A 20,167-nucleotide genomic window follows, 5' to 3' on the forward strand; every position below is an offset into this window, starting at 1 on the left:
TTTCTGTGGTAGAACACCAGGCTCAGTAGCCAAATAAAATCTTTTTCTTTCCATTGTTGCAGCGTGTGTGACATCTTTCATGGTATAATTCATTCTTATTACAGCTCAATAAAGCAACAAGTGGGAGGTGGAAAAGCATAGTACTGTTTTCTCTTTCGTGATGATGGTTTATCAGGATGCTCTAGCTGACAACTGTCAAAAGCAAGATGATGTTTTAATCTTCCAGATTATTCATTTAAAAGACAAATGAAAAAATCCCCAAAAGTAACTCACTGTTTGAAGGATTTACATGTTCCAAATACAATGGAGCTATTTAAGACAAAAAGTGCTCACTTTTCAAGTATGTGGTTCCAACATAATTAAAAAACCTGGAGGGTTTCTTACCCTCCTTTGCCGAGAGAGAATGCTTTGGTGTTTTTTTATGCTTAATGATCTCTGTGTACTTACTGGTAAGGAAGCAGCACTTCATCTTTATTATGTCATCTTATTTGGATCTGGCTGTAATAGTTAACAATGGATAATCTAATTTATCTTCATCATTTGAGGATCTGAAAGTTGCCTCCAAGCTCATCTTAGTCTCTTTCATGAAAATCTGTTAAATTCAGTTAATGTGAATTTAAAATATAGTCTTTAAGGATGCTGCATTTGAATGCAGTGCTTCTCATGAGCTTTCAAATCAAATGTGTGTGAACCTGTCTATTCTGCTATCACTGTTGTCGAGACAGAGAGCAGCTGCTGTTAGTGGGTGGACCTGGAAGAGGATTCTGAGGTCTTGGTATAGTTGAAAAAGCCAGAAACTCGTACTCTAAATTTTTGGCCTCTGGTTCACCTCTTCAATCAATTTTTCTCTATCCTTGTCTGAATGAGAGATGTTTGTGTAAGGTTCTGGCAACCATAATAACATATCTTCCCGTAGACGAGCAAGAGTTTTCAAGCACAGTTTTTCTTGTGTTTCAATGTTTTGCATAACTAAACTTGCATGTGATACCTATTTCTGTATTATTAGAAAATTACTGTAAGACTACCACAGTGGAAGAAAGTTTTTGGATTGACAAATTCTAGTTTCCCTGGCTCCCAGACCTAACCAACAGTTGGAGTATTCCATAGCATTCAATAAGATCAGAAATCCAGAACTCATGGTGGGAGTATACCTTCTAAATAGGAAAGAGTGAGAACATATACAGGGTACTCTACTGTCTATTTGGTTAACATTCCAAATGTTGAAATCAGTCAAGCTTCTGCTAAAGACCATCTGCAGAAGAATTCAGATGTAGGCTGTGTCTTTAGAGAGAGCAATTGCTGTAAGATACCAGAGGTAGGGTTTGAAAATTCAAATATATGTATTGGAAAAATTAGTGTACTTCTGTAGGGTAGCCTTCATGTATTGGCAAGAGAGGTTTGAACATTTTTTTTGGTCTCATCCCATACTGCTTCCTACTTATTTGCTTTTTTTCCCCTGTTCTTTTCTTGAGTTTCTTGAATAATGGATTTTGGAAAGACAGGCTTAACATAACTATCTTTCTGATTGTTGTGTCATTAGAGGTTTATTTTATTTGAGGCTGACTGAATTCCTTTACATCCAATTTTCAGTGCTTTTGCTTAACCTTTTAAGCTGAAGAGTTGTGTTCTATAGAATAACTGGTTTGCATGGTCAAACCTGTACCTCTTTGGCTCATTATTTCCAGTAATAATGTTTTTGTTTGTTGATCATGATTGTGCAGAGGGCTATGTATGTAATATATCTGGTGTGTGGTCCCTGCTGAAGGGAGAATTGGTGCTGGGGCTCATCATGTGTTACTGTTGCCCATTCTGCTGAAGGAAGCTGCTGGGTTGTTTCTGAGGGCTTCACTGTGTCTTCATTTGCTTGGGTTTTTTCCTTATTCTTGTTTCTTGTTCATAGATCTTGAAAAGGAAAAAGTTCTTGGTTTTGAGCATTAGCACAATTGTATGAAGGTCAAGTACAGTAGCATTTAATCAGTAAAAGAGGATGCAGAATTCAAACTGTAGAGTTGAAACCTGAAATATGCCCAATTGAAAGACTGAAGGAATATTTTTATTCTTCCCCAAACTTCTGCCTTTTTATGCTGAGTACTTCTGAATGTATTTTTCTTTATTAATTATTTTTTATTAATTAAATTTTTATTAATATTTTATGTATGCAATAATGATGGTCTTGTCTTTGGTTTGGTGGATGAAATAAATAAGCTGTCTAAGAAGGCAGAGAGATGGAGAAATGGCTTTATGTTGGAGACCGTGGGAGTGGAGTCCATGATGGAGTGCATAGCATTAGAGGTTGAAGGCCAGACTTTCTTTTCAAGTTGTTATTATGAAAAACCCCATGGACATGGAGTAGCTGCTCAAAAACTAGCAACTGGGTGTACAGTGATAGGAAAAGAGCTTGCATCTAGTGGGACAGTGAAGTTTGGGTGGGGTGGTTTTGTTTGGTTTTTTTTTTAGTAACGGGTAATTTAAGTACCCTAGAAACAGATACAAGGCAGGATCTGTTTCACCATGGGGTGTCTGGTAATGCCGTACTAATTCCCTCATCACAGTTCTGTTGTGTAGAGATAAAATTCATAGATTTTTATAGAGGAAGGATTGAAGAACTGTGCCTTCAACTCAAAATGAATGAAGTCTGTCAACCATCTATTTGACTCTGTTCAGCTTTTTTTATGGCTTGAAAGTGATCCAGGTAATGTGTTATGTTATTTAATCTTGGTGTTGACAGATTAGTTCCTTCTGGCTTGCTTATAGTGGTGTTTTTGTGTGCCAAAAAAAGGTTTGTCTAATTAGAGATGTCTTGGCATCTTGAGTAGCATAAATATTTCAGGAAGGATCTTCTGGGCATGTTCCTCTTTGTAGCAGTCATCAAGTCCTCATCATGCCAAACACTTGGTGGTTAAAGTCAGCAAATGCCGGAAATATTTTCTTAATTCATCTTCACACTGTTTGCGGAATGAAATTGGGAAATGATTTTTTTTCTAAATATAATATTAATTCTAGTGACCCAACTAGTCAGACGGCTTGCAGAGCAGACTGAGTCACAAACTTGCTACTTGAGCAAAGAATAGTTCTACATCAAAAGGAAGATGAGAGGGACCTTTGGCATACACGTGGAGTGCAGTCATAGTGCAAAATAGCTGAAACACCTCATGTTAAAACTGGTGAATTACGTCAGACTTCTCACATGGCTTTATTCAGATGTTTGTGGCTCAGACCAATGGCAGCAGAGAATGATTCTAGCCTGCATAATTTAGAGAATAACATAAGTGATGCAGTATGTGGAAGAGTTGCTTTAGCAATCTAGATGGTGCCTCTGTATCAAGGGCAGATAAAGAACTGCATGCAAGTAATACTGAGAATAAAATAGCCATCTAAGAGCTTCCTTTGAAATCCAGTTGTTGCAGGGTGGACATTCTGTTTCACAAGGAAAATTGCAGCTCTTTTGGCTGGGGTGAATTTTGCTCAGGTAGAGAAAGCTTTTTTCTATATTGGAACACAGGAAAAAATCCTCTGAGCAGGTTGGTTTTGGCTTCCATTCTTTCTTGGAGAAGCTCACAAATGCATTCTATAGTTGCTGCACTGCAGTAATAATTCTGTAGATTTAATTAGTTCAGTCATCTAGTGTTGTCTTTCTACAGTAGGGAAATGATTCTTCTCCATAGCTTTACAAGAGGATTTCAGCCCAAAACAAAAGACAATTCCTCATCCCTCCCATCTGGGACTTCAGTCTTTCTTCTCTGACTTTGTGTCTTCACTCTGTCCTTTTCTCTCACCTGAAGGACGATTGAAGGTCTACACGTCTCATCTGTGCACTGAAAGAATGAATGTCTCACCCAGGGCCTGCAGATGGCCATGTGACCCCAGCTGGGCTCGGTAGCTTGAGGCCAGAACAGTTTTACAATGGAGTTTTCTTCAGCAGCTGTGCTGGGGGTTGGCTGGGATCTCATCAGCCAGGCTGGGGCTCAGCTGCAGCACTCTGGGGGCTGATCCCCTCCCCTGCCCCTGCCCCATGGCAGAGCCTGGCCCAGACAGGCCTTGTTACCCTGGCTTCCAGGCCAGAAGGAAAAGATACCCCCCTGGGGTTTTTTGTCTTTAACATATCTGTGCATAGAGGTGTGTTCAGCTTTCCCAGTGATCAAACAGATTCTCAATTCTCAGAGTTAATTACGGATTGGTCTTCTTGTCAGACACTGAAGAAACTGCCAGGAACTTCTCTTAGAACATCACTTTCATGAATGGCTCCAATGCAAAACCAGCACAGTAGTGGCAATGTGATGAATGGGATGTGAGGCTACCTTATAGTTGTCAGCTACTTCAAATGAAAACAAATCAATAAATTACTGAGCATTGACATTTAAGGGATAAAGTTTGTTTGAGAAGCTGACATTGCTCAAATGTTAAACTCTCTATCAAGTTAATTGAACTAGGATTGATCTGCAACTTTTTAGTGAACAGACAGAATTTAAATTTGTTCCATCTTATCGAGTTTGGTTCTGCATTGTGGGAGATAAGAAAAGCCTAACAGAATACAGGCCCTTTTCACCATTGTGAAATCTTGTTCACTTCTCTTTGCTCTTGCTCAGCAGAAAGCACTCTGGGAAAGGTTCCATCAGGTTATACTACTGGAGAACAAATTGTATAACTAGTGTGTGGTCACCTCGTGTGTGGGGCAGTGATTGCTTGGGGACACACATGGACACTGGATGGTCAAAAAGGTGCTTGGGTGGAAGGTCAAGTGAGCAGCAACACCTGCAGTGGCAGGCAGCCAGTGCATGCTTGTTTTGCTGAAGTTTAGAGCATTAAAAGGCTTGGTTTTTTGCAATAAACAATTTCTCTTTATGACTGCTAAAAAGGAGTCCGTCTGTCTTTATCCCTCATTGCTACACTGCATATAGTAATTTTCCTTTTCACACCTTCCCAGATACACATGCAATGAAATATTTTATATTTTAAATATAAAATTTGCACCACCAAAAGAAAAGTGCTTTAATATAAATGCAAACTAGAATTTAGGTTTTTTTTTTAAAGTATTTGCTCTCACTTTGTAGTTTTAGTTTTACAGCGGTGAGTTTCATGGATATGATGGGACCCCAGAAGTTATTACTGAGCTTGGAGTACTTCTGTGGTCAATTGCATTGCTGTGAAATGCACTCTTATTTTTCTTTTACTTCCTATATTTATTTGATAATGGCTTTGAGCACTGAAATAGAAAACACAATGCTGGAATTAGATGGTTTATAGTGATTTATTTCAGTGCAAAACTTTGATTTGCCCTGTTAAACAGAGTCTTATGTTTGTTTTGGAGTAGTGGAGCCCTGCAGATTATGAAATTTAAATGCAGTATCATTAGCATTCCTGTATGTGTAGATGAACCAAAATAAACCATAACACTTGTCATATTTATTGGTATCATTAGACACTTCTTTTGTCAAACTTGCACACTTGCTGAATTTCATCTTTTTTTATCTCCTATTTTTCTAGATGAATAAAAGATCATTAATTCTGTCAGGATTTGTCTTTTTCTTGTTTACTGCTGTTAGTCAGCACATATAGCCATGTAAATGACCAAAGACTGTTTCAAAATGTAAATGAATAGCTTGGGAGCAAGATTAGGTTGTTTGTTTTTTCTTTAAGCTTTTCTTATTGCAATTTTTATTCAGCTCATAAAATCTTGATGTTATTCCACTCCCTCTACCTCCTCATACCCTGTGTTAATGTTTAGTTGGTGCTACACTAGATTTAATGCTTCCTGAAATTCTTTCCAGTCTTGGGTAATTTTGGTCATGCTGTTTGTTATTGAAAGTAGAGGTATGACTGGCATCAGCACTTTATTGGTCTTCAGTACAACATTTTATACCCTTCAGCTTACAGAGCATTACACCTGTGTGCCCTCTGTACCCTTTGGTGGTTGGTCAGTGCACTCCATGTCTCATTACCTTCAATACTGTTCACCTGTCCTACACAGCTGTAGCCCATCAGGGATGAGGCTCAGCTGCAGCCCCACTCCCCATTTCCACAAACTTTGTGCCTACATATTATAATTTTTCTTCCTGCCAAAATGGCAGTTTTTATAAAAGATTGTGACTAAACTGTGTGCTGGTAGCTGCAGGCTGGGGATACCTGTTAGCTGTGAGGGTTTTCAGTTCCTGTTCTATCGATGGCTAACTTCAAGGTCTGTAAATTTTGGTATGGACTGTTAAGGGAACTCCAGAGAAGACCTGCTTGGGGGAAGGTTGTCCCTGCTCCTCCTCTTATGTTCCTGCCCACAGTGGTGCACATCATCAACCACAGCAAACTGCTGGCACTCCTGGTGTGGTTGTGACCATGGTGATGTAGAGGCTACAATGGAATGCTGTATTTCAGTTGGAAGGGAGCTATGGTGGTCATTAGTCCAGCTGCCTGACCAAGTTACAACCTGTTACTCAGGGCATTGCCCAGTTGCTGCTTGAGAGTCTTGTGGCATTGCCAACCTCTCCAGGAAGCCTGTTCCAATGTTTGACAATCTTATTGGTTAAAAAATGCTTCCTAATGTCCAGTCTGAGCCTGGCATGGGGCTGAACCATTCTCATGCATCCTCAGCAGCTCTGGGGAGCAAGGAGGTTACCCCTCAGCCTCCTTCCATCCAGCTAGGTAAGCCAGAGTCCTGAGGATTTTCTTGCAGGATGTCGTTCCTTTAAAGCCTTTTCATCAGCTGTGTTGCTCTCCTCTGGATGCATTCAACCTTCACATCTTCTTAAATTAAGGTGCTCAAATTGGAAGTTGTGGGAGAGTGGCTTTTAGGGATTTTTTTTTTGGAAGCAGACATGGTGGTGGTAGTGGTGTTGGTAGGTAAGTAGCTCTTGACACTGCACTGACAGAGCAATGTGTTTTTGTTATGTTCACGTAGCTGATGCAAGGATCTGACTTGGTAGGATACTCCCCTGTGATAATTCCTCACGTTTATGATTACATTCAGAGATGTTGGTTTTTGTAGCTAAATTTTAATTTTTAGTCACTCTCACAGGAGCATGGAAATGTGTGCAGGATGGGCTAGACAGATCCTGCACAGGTGCTAGGCTTCTGCTGCTCTTTGGATTTGCCTCATTGCTTCCTAGTGATTCCAGGGAGGGAAATCCCTTTGCTCTTGTGTGTGTTCACACATGCACATGGAGGTTAGCTCTTTATACAGACACTTCTGCTCAATCTTATGAATGTCTCTTGTATGCACTTGGGAATCTCTCTTGTGTGCACTTGGTTGCTGGGTCACTCAGTCTTTGGGGAGGGGAGCACTCACTTTGCTGTTGCTCCACAAGATAGCCTTGTGAACTTAGAGCTTAGTCCTGGTATGTTTTTTGGTTTGATTTTAAACTTGATTTCAGGGTAAACAAATGCCTGGGGCTGGGTTGGGGTGTTGTTCTGCGAGTACTTGGATGGAATGTGACCTGAGGGAAGCACTACAACTGAGATGTATGGAATAAATACAACCAATTTCTCAGGACCTTGTGAAGGGTGTGGGTGAGGAGAATGGTTGGCTGCCCAAAGATAGTTTTGAGAATATTATATTTTCCTCTGCAGGCATGAGGGAAAACTTCCTTTTAATTGATTTGTGGAGCAGTTAGTTATCCTTGAGCTGCTGTGGAGATGTGGGTATTGCACTGTTGTGATGCATTTTGGCATCACTATTTATGAAGCAGGCCAGGGAGACAGTGCACAGATATTTGCAGTTGGGTTACACAGGTTATAAAAAAGCAGGCAAGATAAACTTGTTTTCCAGCTGCTTTTTGATGGAGTCTGTTTCTCAACCAAATTTTGGATGATGGCTTTTTGTAAATTAAATATGGATGTTCACAGGGTTTTTGCAGGTTAGGAGCGTGGTTCTTTCTGTGACTGTTTTTGATAAATGTTTCTTTTCCAGGAGGAGCAACTGTACTGAGCAATTTAACTGCGTAATCAGTAGAATGTTTTTCTGACCTATTTCTGTACGCTTTTGACAACAGTAATTGCTGGTGCTGTTTCTGTGTGAATATTATACAATAAAGCATGTTTCTAAGTTATTCATGTTGATTTTGACAACCTCTTAGTCTTTTTATCTCTAAAGAAGAGGGAAGAGATGGAAAATTTTCCTTGGTTTTGACAAACAGACATCCTAAAATTGTGACAAGACAGTAATTTAATATTTCCTCCTTTTCTAATTTAGGTGACTTATTTTTTTAAAATTTTTTTGTCCTGATTGTATTTTTAAGAAAGGAGATTTTTTCATTGTGAATCTGTGTGCAGGTTTTAAAATACAAATAGTCTTTAAAGTATTTGTGTTCTGAGAAGATCCTTAACAAAGCTAGGAGGATAAATACTTTATGGCTTAAATAAGAAGTCTAGAGCAGATTACTGTCTGCCAAAGTTGATGGCTAACTGATGGGCAAGAAGCCATGGATTTGTGTGCAGTGATATAAGCCTGTATTTGCAGGGCATTTGGCCATTTTGAACTACAGGCTTCTATAACTGAGCAACAATCTTCACTTGTAGGGTACAGCAGACCAGACAGTTCAGTGAAAAAAAAAAACAAACCTGGTCTTTCCACTGGGAATAACAGGTCTCTGTATTATGTTTTGCTCACTGAATGTGTAAGGCAAGCAGAGAATCCTTTTATTATATTTTTATCTTTTCATTCTATTTTTGCCTCTGTTCTTCATAGGAAAAAGAGTTATGAGTGGCCCCACTTCAAAGACAGAATTTTTTTTTTTGTTAATTGCCATAGAGGAAGTAAACTGCTATGTATGCAAATTGGTGCTGCTTTAGTTAATGAGAAACCTCAGATTTCAACCCAAATATAGTATAAAAGTTTGGAGGAAGCATAGCCAGGGGTTGGAAGGCTGATATGTTATGATTGGATATGCTTAATTGTTCACATTATTTGAACCAGTTTTACTGTTGTTAAACCTTAAAACTGTAGTTGCTGACTTCTTGTTTGGAGGTTTGAACTGATGTTAGCATTAAAAATTAAAATCAGGGAGGGATTATTTGAGTTATCACCTAAACTAAGGAGGACAGTTGCTGTTCTTGAGCAAGTTGTACTTATTGTTCAGTTATGTTACTGAACGTCCTCTCCTTGAAAGTAATTGCAAATTAAGTATTTATTGCAAATTAAGTACACTTTGAATGTTTATAAACGTGGCTTCAGGTTAGTATTTGCAGAATAAAGCAATATAAATCACAGAAGCTGTCTGAGAACTTCTGGGGAATGGCTTTAGATATTTTAATAGTTAATAACAGCACATAGAAGATCTGAGGCTTATTTCCATATTATGTTGTAGTTCTTGATTATAAGTTAATAGCAGAGCTCTCTGAAGTGGTGTTACTTTGGTTCCTTGATGGAAAACCTCTTGAGGGTAAAACCTTGCAGCCTCTGTTTTCTGAATATAATCTGAATTGTGAAAGAAGCTGACACTTGTTGGTTAAATAGGGATTATGAAGTGCAATTAGCAGATATAATAATTATCTTTGTAACTGCAGAAAGTAATGACAGAGAGAGTGGAAGCAGGGAGAGGTCTATGCTTTCTGTCTTAAATAATGATAGTGTTTGACAGGAAGAGGCCTTTTGGTATTGCGATGGAATGGCAGTGAGCTAAAAAACTCCACACTCTACAAGGTATCGCTTATAGTTTTGCAACTGGATAAACTTCTTTCAGTCCTCTGTACTCTGCTATCAAAATCCTTTTTGAGTGTCTCTGAAATAGTATAAATGGCATCTAGCATGCCATGTGCATGTGCATCTCTCCTCAAATACATGTGTTGAATTGCCAGACCTGAAAGACAGGAAAGCAAAGGCATCTCTGCTACCTCTTAGCATGGAAAGGAAACAACTTCCCTACATCTTAGTCTCCTAATGCTTACATGATTTTTTTTTTTCTGAATTGTATGTAATTCAACATTTTGACATGAAATAAATACTTGTAATGACTATTTTTTCTAAAAACAAACAGAAAAATACTATGAAACACCTACTTTTATAAAGACTGGCTCCGGTAATTAAATGATGCCATTCAGGTGGCCTTGCTAAGACTGACCTTGTTTTGTCCTAAATTGACCAATCTGAGGAGAAAACACTTGAATTATGTCCCTCTTCTTTCCAAATCCAAAGCAGTTACATATCCAGTAGGCTTCATTGTACAGAGTTGTTTTCTGATTTCAGTCTTTAGTGTTGGTTAGATTTGCTTTTCTCTAATATTCCCACCTGTGAGAGTATGCAAAATACTGAAAGCCTCTCCTTGAAAGGTATTTTGAAATTGTTTTCTTTAAAACAATGTTTTAAGCACTTCATCACTTACCTGCTTGTAAGAAGGAAGTGTATGAGAGGATGGTGCAGGAGGATGCACTGTCGTGGGGTGATGTTATGATTCTTGTATCCCCAGTTGGGTGTTCTGTTTATGCTGGTTATTCTATTCTGTGCCTTCAACACTGGCTCTGAGAGTGAAGGCAGGGAGAAGTACAGAGTTTGTTATGAGACTGCTCTCACTCCTCCACTGTGGTGTCTGGGCATGGATGGGGCAGAACACAGCACTTTGCTATCTTTTAGTTAGTCTAGCTAGCTGAGGTAGAGAAGTCCCCTGGACTGTTGTTCTTTCCCTTTTCTTGGATTTGTTGGAACCTGCTCTGGGACCTGGGGAGCACCGAGAGCTGGCACTTTGTGGCCTGCCGGGGCCTGCTCTGTGCAGCCTTTCCCAGAGCCTGAGGGATTGATAACAGAGCGAGCACTCACAGGAGAAACTTCCTGAATTTGTCATCTCTTCAGAGCAGTGAATGAGTTTTGTCACCTGGTATTGTTCATTTTGTGCGCTGGGGAGTGCCCTGCCTGTTGTATAAACAGGTTTTTTCCACTTCTCTCTGAGGAAATTCTTCCCAAACTGGTTGAGGGGAGGGGCTGTGTGGGTTTGCTTTCTGGAGGGCCCCTTTTGGAGGTTTTCTCCCAAATTTGCCCTAAACCAGGGCATGCACTCAACTGGAGGTAAAATGAGTCTTGAAACTGGAAGACCTCTGATATGCTGGAATTCTGTAAGAGAGAAGCTGTTGTGAGCATTGAGCTTTACCGCAGTCATGGAACCTTTCTTTCAGAACTTGTACCCTTACACTTGCAAAAATCAATAATTTTATTTTCTATATCAAAAGGCTGGTGTTTGAATGTCTTGTGACATGGTAGAGTAATGCAGAGATCTAAATAGTGTACCATCAATTGAGATAATTTTTCAGAGTCCTGTACAAGCCATTTTTCAAGTTTATGTAGTTCACATTACAGAAATCATATTACAGGTGCCTTGTGGAAGTGATGAGTAGTGTTCTTACTTGGTCTTTGAAAACTGGATATACTGACAAGACCTGAGCATAACATTTGAAGTCACCTTCAGATGCTGTGCTAATTGGTCTGTTGTTTAATGATTTGCTAAGAAGCAGGAAAAAAAGCCATGCTGCTAGCTCTCAGTCATATGCAAACAAGAAAAAAAATGTGATTACAATTCCATTAATATGCTTTGAGTTTTTGCTTTTGCAGAATACTAATAAAGTAAATAGTTGCTGTTAATGTAATTGTGTTTGTCCCATGGGTTATTCTTTGGGAGACTGGTATGCCTAAGAGCTTTAGGATTAGTCAAGGAGAGGTTTGCCACTGCAGGTGTTGTTACAACAAACTGGACTGTAGCTTTATGATATTGAGCATTCCTTCTCTAGGAGCTGCTTATCAGTCTAAATTGCTGCTCTAGATTATTTAATTGCATTGTAATGCTGATATTTTTTTCTTGTGATGGTATGAGTGTAAATGAATGAAAACATTGGCTGTGAAGAAAACTTCAGTGATGTATAAAATTTGTTACCAGCTCACATATTTTAGCTGGATATACCCTTGATGTGACCAGTGATTAATTCATTCACATGTTTAAAATGTTATGATAGAATGTGTGGGACAAATCACTTATCACTGTGTAAGTTTTACTGAGTTTAGTCTCCTGCTTTTTTTGAGTTTTTAATCTTTGTAAGTGTATGTGTTTTACAGAAAGTGCTACATTTCCCCACCTTTCCCCAAAAATACCACTGTTCAGTCCCCTTAGTGATCAAACCACTATTTGATATTTCTTACAATTAGTAATATTTAATGAGATTTTATGTTATCGGGAACTTGCACCATATAGAGATCCCTTGAAATTAGTTAGTTGAATTTTAGCTTTTATTTTTGGCTTTTATTTTTGTTAAATTTGCAGTGTTAGGTTTACAGTTGGGTTCAATCTTAAAGTCTCATTCAGCCTAAATGAATCTTTGATTCTATAATCTAAATACTTTTGATTTATGATTTTGAGTAAAAAAAAAAATCTAAAATCTCCCACAGTTGGACTACTGTGTGCTTTGTTAATTTACTGAAGATCTCAACTCAAGGAGCAGACTGGGAATATAAAGTTCTCATCCATTCATCACCTGTGGAATGACTCACTTCTATTTTTATTGTAATTTTGATAGGGTTATGTTGCATGTATAAAGAAAAATAAAATCATTAACTTGGAGGATATTATGCAGATTGTTATAGTTGTGTTACATTTGAGTTGCTCTCCAAAGTTTCTGTAGGTATTAGGAGGAGTAAGCATGTGATAGTTTTCCTGATCAAGGCAAACCAAGACAAGGTGTCATCCCAGTTACTGGAAAATTCTCTAATTACCCAGTGAAACAACAGTGATAGCTGGCTCTTTAATTGTACAGAATGTACTTGTTGCACAGGAGAAGAGAAATTGAGATAGTAAACAGAAATCTTGGCCAGTTGAGGTGTTCCTGTGGGTTTTTTTGAGCTGAACTGCAGTAACAAGTTAACATCTTATGAAAACAGAACAAGAAATGTTCTCTCTTTTCTCTTAAACCAAGGCTTTGTTTGGGTTTTTTTTTTAATTTTGACGTGTTCACTTTCAATGTGAATCCAATGGATAGTTAGATGATCACTGTCACAGTGTTTCTTAGTGTGGACTTTGGGGCTTTTTTTAGTACTGTAGGCATATAAAATTCATGAAGTCTTTTTTGTGCTTAAACAAAAAAGTCAAACTAATATCCTGGGTTTGCATATCTCCTATGATGCCATAATTCTGTTTCTTCTCTTTCTTGTGAATTTTTAAAATGCTTTTCATTTTCCTCTTGAGAAGCCTTCAAGCTAAGAGATTAAAGGTTAAAAAAATATTTAAACTGACATGAATACTCTGCTGCACCTTGAATATGACCAACTGGCCTTTGGAGTGTGAGGGGCAGTGGGGAGCTGCAGACTTGTCTCTTGAGGTACCTAACCCAGAGAGGAGGTTTCTCTTTGTGTCGTGTTCCTCAGATGTCAAACAAAAAGCCAGTCCTTTCACCTTATACCTTCTTGGCTCTTGATTTGTCCTCAGTGCTGTGGTCCCATGGCAGAGATTTAAACCTGTGCTGAGGGTGGCTCTGTGCCCCAGCAGTGCTTGCTTGGTGTCATGGGCAGTGTCTGTGGCTCAGGAGGAGGAGCACATCTTGAGCCTGGTATTTTAATGCTTGTTGGGCAAGGTGGTGTTCTGTGATTGCTGGTTGTCAGCTAAACCTTCAGCAGAGCCATTCTGATACCTCCCCAGCCCCTCTCCATTTTGAGGTTCAATCCTAGAAAAGCTTTGATGGAAGCTGCTTTTAACCTACCACCTTCATAAGACATGATAAAATAGAGGCAGTGTGCTACCGAGGTGCCTGGAAAAGGTTGTGCTGTGAGGTTTTTTACTCAAAAAGTAAAAGTAAACTTGTTTACTTTTCCATTTACTTGTTAGTAAACTCCTCCCCCACATTACAACAGCTATATTTGGAAAATTAAACTTCTATAACTGTGCTCCAACTGTGCTCATTGTCCCATGTTTAGCCCCAATTGGTAAGACAGTTTTGGGCCACAAAACAGTTTGGTTAAGTGTGGCAGCAGCTCTCTGGTCACAGAGAGCAACGCATAACTTTCCCAGGCGTTTCTGGGAGAGGCTGTGGGAAGATCAGAGAAAAGAATGAGGAACAATTCTTATCTTCACTTGCTGCACCTGTTGTTGTGAACATGTGGAATGTGTTATGGAGATTTGCTTACCAAAGGATGGTTTCTTAATTACCCCATGGTGGTGGTGTTTGGATTAGTGGACTAGTTAGGTCCAGGTGTATTGTAACTGTCTATATAAGCAATTTCTTAATAATAATAATGTAATAAATCAGCCTTCTGTGAATAATGGAGTCAATGCTAATTATTACTGGGCTGGGGGCTCGCTGTGACAGTTAAGCTTTAAAATTACACTATTGTAATCTGGATTTGTATGAACACCCCATTATATTTCTCACATCTCCCTGAATAAAAAAATGCTTGCTTGACCTGTTGCTGCTTTGGCTGGGCTGAAATGTCAAATGTGAGATTAAAACTTTTCTTCTCCTTCCAGGTGCCTGCTGATGGAAATGCAGGGCTGCTGGCAGAACCTCAGATTGCCATGTTCTGTGGCAAACTCAACATGCATATGAATGTGCAGAATGGAAAGTGGGAATCAGACCCTTCTGGCACCAAGACCTGCATTGGGACAAAAGAAGGAATTCTTCAGTACTGCCAGGAGGTAAGTGCTGTCTCAGGAATTACTGTAGTTTTTTTTTTTTTTTTTTGCTCTTTCAGAAGCGTAAGTGCATCCATGTGCTGGAGAGCTTAGTCTGTAGGGAATCTTCCCTCTTTTTGCATCATTGCCTTCTTGTCCTTTCTGAAGAGGTTCTCTCCAGCACCCGTTTAAACAGCTTCAGGAATTGGTTGCTGAGGGAGTCACTGGGACACTTGGAAGATTTTCTCTCTGTTCTACCCTTGGGGGATAGTTTTTGTAAAGTATGTGTGTAATGGACTTGTTTCTTATAAAGTGTTTTGAATAAAGCTGAGGTGGCAGTTTATTATTTAAAATGCCCTTGGGCTTTTTGGGCTGATTTGGTAAGGTTAGCTGTAACATGACTTCTGTTGTTCTGCCATGATAGTGAAGTGCAGTTTTGCAGCCCAGAGTTAATGGCCTCTGCTGCACACCATTCAGAGTTCCTTAATAGAAAAGCTTCTCCTACAGATGAAGTCACAATCACTGATTTCATATTTGAGAGCAGAAACTTCTTACCCACTTGCTTATATCCTAGGAACATATGGATCTAATTTTGTTTTGTCTCCTGATGTGATAGTACAATAACCTTGTAGCAGTGTGTGACAATTTGAAAAGAAAATGTGTTATTTCATGCAGTAGAACAAAAGGACATGCTTTAAGTCGTCTTAATTCTTACATTTACTATGCCACATCTTTTTTTTATTTAAGTAAGGACTAGTGCATATTTCCACAGCAGTGACTCCTTTATTTCCTAAATGTCGAACCAGTTGCTGCGAAACTATTTCTTTAGAAAGCAAGATCATTTATTTTTCAGATCTTTGTTCTCTTGGCATCTTCATCACTGTCCTTTTACCCACTGATTGTTCTTTCTAGATTTTGCAGTGTTTTATTTGGTTTTTATTGCCTTTGGGCAAAATATTAAGGGTGGTATTGTAATGGCAATTGAAATTGATTCTTCTTCAGTAGCTTTGACTCTTTACTAAGAAAATTGCTTTGTGAAATTCATATTTTTCTTTATCACTAACAAAAATACCTAGCCTAACCTATCCTACTATTACTGTTTCAAAGATTTCCTCTGGTTTTCTGTTGTCTTCTTTGGTTTATCTAAAGAAAGTTGATTTATGCATAATGAAATTATTGAGGGTGAGGAAAGGAATTAGAAAAGAGCATCAGTAAGTAAAAATGTATCAGTGACTAAAGATAGTAAGTCTGTCTGAAGTTACAGAAATAAATATGTGAATTATGGAAGTAAGACTGGAAGGTTTGGGAGCTTTTAAGGCATGAGTATCTCAGTTGGTTGGGGATTCAACCACAAATGCTGCAGGCAGGGAAGGATAATGGAGCAAGGTCTCAGGATGTGACTGTCAGCTGATTGTTGGGTGATTTTGAAATTTGGGGCGGCATTTAAAAAAAAGCCCCCTCAAAAGTAAAGGGAAGAGGTAAGCAAAAGCAGTCAGAAAGTAATAGACATAGATTTTTAAATGACAAAGAGCCTAATAAGAAGAATTTAGACTCCCTAAGGAAAAAAATCATTTGCCAAGTATTGGTGATGAAGAGAGAGAGACATGGGGATTCGGTGTGATGGTCAAAGAATCTGAATTTATTGTGAAGTACAACTGCTTGTATAGTATTTTAGGAAGGCTAGTAATGTTTTTCTACAATGATTGGGTTAAAAAATCACATAAACATGCCCTTGAGATGCACAGTGCAGCTGCTGCAGGATGCTGATGGAGAAGGGACAAGGTGGTCTGGGGTGCAAGAGCATGTGGCAGCAATGGAGGCACTGCCAGCAGGTGTTTTGGGATGGGGTGGAATCATGTGAGCCCCAGGTTTTTGAATGCTGGTTGTGAAAAATGCCAATCACTTGTTTTTAAAATTTTAAAAGTTTAATAGTAAGAAAATGGTTATAAAAATAGTAATACAACTAGAGTAATAATAATTTGGACAATTTGGATTAGGACAAAATGAGACAAGAGATACAAAGAATTACAGACAGTCCAGGTACCTTTTTCTGGGCAGCATAAGCCCGAAAAAGGACACACGTTAACAAAGGATTAACCCTTAAAAAAAACAGCCTGTTATATATTCATACATCTCATACATGATGCATAAATTCCATTCAAACACAGGATTCTGTATGGTCAGTGTCAACTTCTTTCTCTGAATCCTACCAGCACCTTTGAGGTGGGAAGAAGTTCGTTTCTTCTAATAAGAGAGCAATAAATTCTTTTTCCCTGAAAGATTTAGGTGTCCTGTGGCTGCTATCTCGGTGCGAGTCCTTTCTTTAAAAAAAGTATCCTACATAGCATAGTTTCTATTTTAACAATTTTTATAACCTAAAACTATATTTAACACACTACTTAAGAGAATTAATACAGCATTACTTTCTATCACAAGACATATAATATTCATTTTAATATGTGCGAAAAGCCAATCATAAAAGACATGCATTTTTCACACTGGTGGTAAATTCAGAAATGGATAGCAAATATTAGGAAGTTCAGATCTGCTGACAGCAATTTAAAACAAAAAGCTACGTGGAAGCTGATCCAACTCAGCAGTTTGGAAGAAGCTCCCAGTTCTGTACAAGTCTTGCCCATGGTCCTCCCTTCTTCCTCACACCCCTTTGTCCAGGTCTGTGGCATGCTGGGCTTAGGCTAGGGAATGGCACTGATGCTTTATAATTTAATATTATTTAATATTTTCTACTCAATATGAAATAATATTTTATAGCAAATATTATTTAATAATTTCTGTTAAACTTGCCTATGACCCTCACGAGAGAAATGGAAGAGTTGGATAACAGCTTTCTACCAAAGAAATCAATTTGTAGAGCATTGCTAGTAAATGCAGCTCAAAGTGGCTTCTTAGCTTTGGGGAACTCCTTGTCATTGTGGTTGATATTCCAAATATGCCTAGTATTTTCCTTGCTTTCTGCTGTTTAGCTTGGCTGCAAGACGGTACTTGCTGTCAGGGAATGGGACAAATTTGCATTTTCCCATTAGCAGGAAGCAATAAGCAGCAAGGCTGAGATGTGGTACCTCTTGTGTTGGAGTAGTACCAAGTAAAAATCTCCTTTTTGATTGCTTTTGCCAAATATGATCTTTTCCTTCCTTTCTTTTCTCTCCTTTAATGCTGTTTATTTCTCCCAAAAGAAGGATTGCTTCTTCCTGTGTGCTTTACTTCTTGCTGTAGGCAGAGGCTGAGTGTCAATGCTCTGCTAATCCAGCAGGCAGGTACTCTTCCTGTGTCTGCCTTCATGTTCCCTGGCTCTGTGGCAGCTTTCTTGGTTCTTCACTCTTGCTGTAGCAGCAGCTCTTTGTACCATCTGCTGAAGAACTGGGTTTTTACCCAGATCCAAACAGAGCCTTGAAGTGACAGCAAGCAAGGGAAGGCTTGGATTTTCCATGCGTACTTTCATTGAGAAATCTGTCCATCTGGATTTTGTTGCAGATCCCTTGTGAGCACAGTTCCAGGCATTGTGATCATGACTGCATTGTAAGGGGGGATGGACTCCTGTGGTAAAACCTGTGGAGTTAGCCCATGCACCCAGTTCTTCCTCCAGCTTGGGAAGGACCAGAAGGGACACACACCAAAAGGAGCTGTTTGGGTGGGAACTCCATGTGCAAGTGCAGTGGTCTTGCTCTGTGGCTCCTTGGCTCGAAAATAATACAAATTTAATATATAAGGAAACTCTGCTCGCTGTTAGTTAAAAAAAAAAAAAGATACTTTGTGTATTCTCTGATTTCTTTCTTGAAGGTGTTTTTCAAAAAATAAAAAATACCATCTCTTTCATCAATACTTATAAGTAGTTGTGTTCCTCTGCCTCCTTGTTAACTCTTCATTTAAAAGAGCTTCTCTTGACAGTGCAAGGTTAGATGCCTGAGTAGTGGGCAGAGCACAGGGCTAGGAGGTGCACAGACTATAGGACTTGTATTTCTCCTGCAGAGATGTAGTGTGAACCTTGAGATTCTCATTGTTTCCTCTCCTGGTCCACTGCCAACTTAGGTGGATTTTGAAGTCTTGATGCAGGAACTAGCAGTAGAGGAGCATTGCAGAGCAGAAAGGGAGGAACAGGGAATAAGCAGAACCACCCACATGTTTTAAAGATTAGTGTTGCTTGGTTTTGCTTTACTTTTTTTGAGTGGGAGTTCAGTGCATTTATTAGAGTTCATATTTGGACAGCACATCACACAGTTTAAATATGGCAAAGCTCAGACAGTAGATTGCTTTTTTTGAAAGGACATGGAAGATACTTGAGTGCTGCCTTCCAGCTTCCTTGACTTCAGTTTAACACTGAACTCACAGGAAGTGGTACTGGAAGCATATCTCCACATTTTCTTGTGTTCAGTGTAAGCTGGTGACTTCATGTTTGTTTGTTTTTTAAATATCATAAAATGAAACTTTGCTGTGTAGATAAGTACAATTTATTAGTGGTTTCTTTAATGTCAAACTAGCTAGCATGCTGCTGTAGGGATTGTACCCATTACTGGAAGTAAAACTGCATGGGCCTGAGCTGCAGAGAGCTGTCAAGTGCAAGTGCTGCAGATGCTAGAACAATGGGGCACTGATGTAAATTTGGATGGTTTGCAGCTCTGTGTGCCAGAATCCTTAAGATGTTGAGTGATTTAGATGACACTTCAGATCAAGCCACTGGTCAGTGAGTCCTGCTGCTGACACTGCAGCACCAGCTGTTTCAAAGGAATTTTGGGAAAAGCCTGTCATACCACACAATTACTCCATAACTATCCCTGGCAAAAATTTCTTCCTAATAGCCCCTTATGGGTGGTTAGCTGGTGTCCCAAAGCAGGTGGATACTGCTATTCTTGGATTTGCCTTTTGTTGTTTTATGGGAGGAGTTGGGTTGCCCCCACCTACACATTGTCATAGGAAGGTGCTTTTGCAGGTCAGTCAGCTCCTGTCTTCCAGACTGTTCATAAAACCCATCTGGAGCCTGCCCTTTGTCAAAGCCTGCTTTCAGAGTTACTGAATATGCAGAGTAGGAAGTTAATTTAGGTGTACTTCATTCCCTGTTTGAAGGGAAAGAGTGTTCAGATGGAAGCTATTGGTGTATGTTTATTATATTAGCAATTTTGAGCAGCTACTATGTGCAGAATTTTATGTCTAGTAGTTAGCATACATGAGTTCCTTGAAGGACTGAAATTATTTTACCATCTGTGTTGAACTCCCTGTCTAAAATGAATTATAAAACAGTCACAGCTGGCAAAAAATTATTTTGTCTAATTCGTGTTTTTTCCCCCCACTTAGCTTCATTTGGAGATGTCTAATTCCATTTTACGAATGCATATAACTGTTTTTTTCCTTTCCTGGAAGACCAAACCACAACTATAATAAAGTAAGTTTGGGTCTGGATATTGTGAGGATGAATTAAACCTGGGAGTTTGGAGATCTAGTGCACTTTGTAATCAGCTGCTGGCTTACTTTGCAGTCTTTAGCTAGATGCCCAGAGCAGGTTTCAGATGTAAAGTGAATGTTGGCTTTGGAAGGTGTTACACTTGGCATCTCATGACTGCTTGATTTCTCTTGTAAAGTCATTACATGTG

General features: G+C 39.1%; 1 protein-coding gene across 5 annotated transcripts in view; it reads left to right on the plus strand.

The window, feature by feature from the left end:
• The window catches only part of APP (amyloid beta precursor protein), a 199,456-nt gene that overhangs the window by 32,261 nt on the left and 147,028 nt on the right, over positions 1-20,167 (plus strand). For all 5 annotated transcript variants that reach the window (XM_064726344.1, XM_064726352.1, XM_064726330.1 and 2 more), the window contains exon 2: positions 14,421-14,588. In XM_064726344.1, coding sequence (XP_064582414.1) covers positions 14,421-14,588 — 168 coding nt within the window. The remainder of the gene's footprint in view (positions 1-14,420; positions 14,589-20,167) is intronic.

The sequence above is a fragment of the Zonotrichia leucophrys genome, chromosome 1 (genome assembly GCF_028769735.1).
Source record: "Zonotrichia leucophrys gambelii isolate GWCS_2022_RI chromosome 1, RI_Zleu_2.0, whole genome shotgun sequence".
NCBI lineage: Eukaryota > Metazoa > Chordata > Aves > Passeriformes > Passerellidae > Zonotrichia > Zonotrichia leucophrys.